This window comes from Mirounga leonina, unplaced genomic scaffold (genome assembly GCF_011800145.1).
Source record: "Mirounga leonina isolate KUSES-001 unplaced genomic scaffold, KU_Mleo_1.0 Mir_176, whole genome shotgun sequence".
In the NCBI taxonomy this organism is placed as follows: domain Eukaryota; kingdom Metazoa; phylum Chordata; class Mammalia; order Carnivora; family Phocidae; genus Mirounga; species Mirounga leonina.
In genome coordinates this window covers 6,541,488-6,544,850 of record NW_023270454.1, presented here as the reverse complement: position 1 = coordinate 6,544,850, position 3,363 = coordinate 6,541,488, and the positions used below count along the sequence as shown (strand labels likewise).

The 3,363-nt window shown below is 48.5% G+C and overlaps 1 protein-coding gene across 1 annotated transcript; it reads left to right on the top strand.

The window, feature by feature from the left end:
* Positions 1-480: 480 nt before the first annotated feature.
* Positions 481-1,617, top strand: PNMA2 (PNMA family member 2). Its single transcript, XM_035023163.1, has one exon. It carries the CDS (start codon positions 485-487, stop codon positions 1,583-1,585), a length of 1,101 nt encoding a protein of 366 aa, XP_034879054.1. The 5' UTR covers positions 481-484; the 3' UTR covers positions 1,586-1,617.
* The last annotated feature ends 1,746 nt before the right edge of the window (positions 1,618-3,363 follow it).

The window sequence follows — 3,363 nt, the reverse complement described above, 5'->3', positions numbered from 1 at the left end:
ACACATCTCTCTGGGAGCTCGGGATGCAGGGGTGCAGAGTGGAGGCCTTTCCCCATGACTAGCGAGAGGAGAGGTGAGGCGAGGCGGCAAAGACTGGGAGAGTGGCAGAAACAGCTCTTACAGGTGCCTGGGGCACTCGCAGAAGGGTCAACAGCACCACGTGGCTGCTAGGATCTGGGAGAGAGCAACGGCAGACCCCGGACTGCAGAGCCACAGGGAATGGCACTGTCATAACCGAGATACCGACCAGCCACCTTGGGTCAGGTCTAGAGACATAACTGGAAGTGCTGAGTTCTTGCCACTGGGCAACTAAGGGTTATTGGTCCAGAAGACCTTGGGACTGCTGTGGGAGTGGCCTAGGACCCATTCAGGGGTGGAGTAGAAGTTCAGGAGCTCAGGCAGGGTATTCTGAGTCCTAAGGCAGCGTATCTGCACCACAAACTAATCGGCAGCCATAGAGTTAGAGTGAGCAAATACTCAGAAGATGGCTCCGGCACTGTTGGAGGACTGGTGCAGGATCATGAGTGTGGATGAACAGAAATCACTGATGGTTATGGGGATACCAGTGCACTGTGATGAGGCTGAGATTCAGGAGGTTCTCCAGGACACTTTGAAGGCTCTGGGCAGGTATAGACTGCTTGGCAAAATATTCAGGAAGCAGGAGAATGCCAATGCGGTCTTATTAGAGCTCATGGAGGATATTGATGTCTCGGTGATACCCAGTGAGGTTCAGGGAAAGGGGGGGGGGGGGATCTGGAAAGTGATCTTTAAGATCCCTAACCAGGACACCGAATTTCTTGAACGACTGAACGTCTTTCTGGAAAAAGAGAGACAGACAGTCTCGGGGATGTTCCGAGCCCTCGGCCATGAGGGAGTGTCTCCGGCCGCCGTGCCCTGTGTTTCGCCAGAGTTATTGGCTCATTGGTTGGGGCAGGAGATAGCACAAGCCCCTCAGCCTCTGCTGCCCATGAGATACCGGAAACTGAGAGTGTTCTCGGGGAGTGCCGTGCCCGCCCCCGAGGAAGAGCCCTTTGAAACCTGGTTGGAACAAGCCACTGAGATCGTCAAAGAGTGGCCGGTAGCAGAGGCAGAAAAGAAACGGTGGTTGATGGAAAGCCTGCGCGGCCCCGCCCTGGACCTCATGCATATAGTGCAGGCGGACAACGCGGCCATCAGCGTGGAAGAGTGCTTGGAGGCATTTAAGCAAGTGTTTGGAAGCCTGGAGAGCCGCAGGACCTCCCAGGTGAAGTACCTGAAGACCTATCAGGAGGAGGGGGAGAAGGTCTCAGCCTATGTGTTGCAGTTAGAAACCCTGCTCCAGCGAGCCGTGGAGAAACGAGCCATCCCCAGGAATATCGCAGATCAGGTCCGCCTAGAACAGGTGATGGCGGGGGCCAGCCTTAGCGAGGTCCTGTGGTGCAGGCTGAGGGAGCTGAAGGATCAGGGCCCACCTCCCAGCTTTCTTGAGCTAATGAAGGTAATCCGGGAGGAAGAGGAGGAAGAGGCCTCTTTTGAAAACGAGAATATTGAAGAGCCAGATGAAGGGGATGGCTATGGCCACTGGGATCACGAGGCAGATGACTAAAAACCAGCTCAGCGCAGGACCCATAGCCAGTGCACCTAGGGACATTCGCTTTATCCAGCTGAGACGGCATGGCTCTTTTTGTCGTTAAATGTACACAACTGAAATCGAGGCTTTGGGGCCAGGTTTGCTGCTTCTTTCTCAGAAAAAATTATCCGAGAGTTGCTTGGACCCTACATAGATGATGAACAAACACCGGATTAAATTCCAAATAGGAGATAGGAAGCCTCAAGGAAGCTGAGGCACTTCAGGTCTCCCAAATAGACCAAAGTTTACCCCTACCATAAAAGAAAGAAATGATGTGAGGGAAAAAAAATATATATCTTTTGTAATTTATTTAAAAATCTAAGCTCTTGGACTTGTCAGGTGATTTCCTTTCTCAAGTCAGCACCTTCTCTCTGAGTACCTAGCAGTGTGAGGCGCTGGTCAAAGAGGTAAGGATCCTAAACCTAGGAGCATGGGCGGTGCTCTCAGGGAGCTTACCACCTCCTTGAAGATGTGACCTCGGCATGGGAGAAGCAAATAACTTCATGTGTAAATAAGTCACAACACCCGTAGAAGCGCCATTGCCAAATGAATACAACCACCTCCGCTATGATGTTTCTTTCTTTACTTGGGATGCACTCCTCCACTTTTCCGCTAGGTGTCAGATGGTCAGTTCCAGGCACTGGGTCAGAGCCTCAAGACATAGATGACTCAGCCTAATCGCTGCTTTCAAGAGATTTACAGTATGCCAGACACCCTTGAGAAAGAGTGGACCTTATGGGAAGACATGCTAGAGAAGGAGGATTGGATTTAGCGAGCAGACCATTTTGGTCAGAGAAGATTTTTAGTGGCGACAAAGGGGACGAAGGAGAGGAAAGGAGCTCATGTTTACTGAGGGTCTATTATGTTCCAGGTGTTTTACACATATCTCATTTAATATACACAGCAACCCCAACAGGGTATCATGTTGCCCTTTTTGAAAGAGAAGATGAAGCTCAGATGAGCTAAGTGGTCTCCTCAGTATAGAAATGCTAACAAGTGGCAGAGTTGAGATAGAAGTCCGGAACTTTCCAACTCTTGCTAATCCTCCCGCCACTACAATCCTGATTTTTCAAGTTGTGCTCCACAGTTCTGCAGAGATTTTTCAGCAGTTCCATCTTTAAAATGTATTTTAAACTCCACATCTCTACTGAAAAACAGGTAGACTCAAGTGTGTCGATATTCAAATGTTCACACATTGGCATTCACCCTCAGGCTCACTTATGTTTCCAGATGGACTCGTTTTGTGCAGACCTCGGAAGTAACGTTCCCTTGTGATATCTGAGCACATATCTGGACTTAATTGTTCAAAGATTAAAGAAATTAATGGCATCTCACAGGTGTTAAATCATGTCCATGCATGCCCTGTGATGTAATGTGTGCTCGTGGAGCATAAATGAGCACCATTCGGTTAAATGCTAGTTGATATATAGCATCATGGTACCTTTTTGTAGACAGCAAACTTCTCATAAGTATGTTTCTCATAAGAAACATAAGTTTCCTCGTTGGGAAAACGGGAACAGAATAGAATAGGGTTGTTGTTGGGCTCCAGTGACATAATGCCTTTGAATCCCTTAGCATGATGCCTGGAACATAGAAAGCCTTCAGTACTTAAGACTCATGATTTTCATGATACTTACTGAATGTTCAGTGCATGCTCTCTTTATTGTTCTAACAGTGGTGCGATAACAAGTAAATATATAATCTGTCAGTCAAGTTGGGACAACATTGCATCAGAAACCATTTTAGCTCTGGTC

What these genes read in the sequence shown, in the direction of transcription:
- PNMA2 (XM_035023163.1), top strand. Translation starts at nt 485, where the DNA reads ATGGCTCCGGCACTGTTGGAGGACTGGTGCAGGATCATGAGTGTGGAT.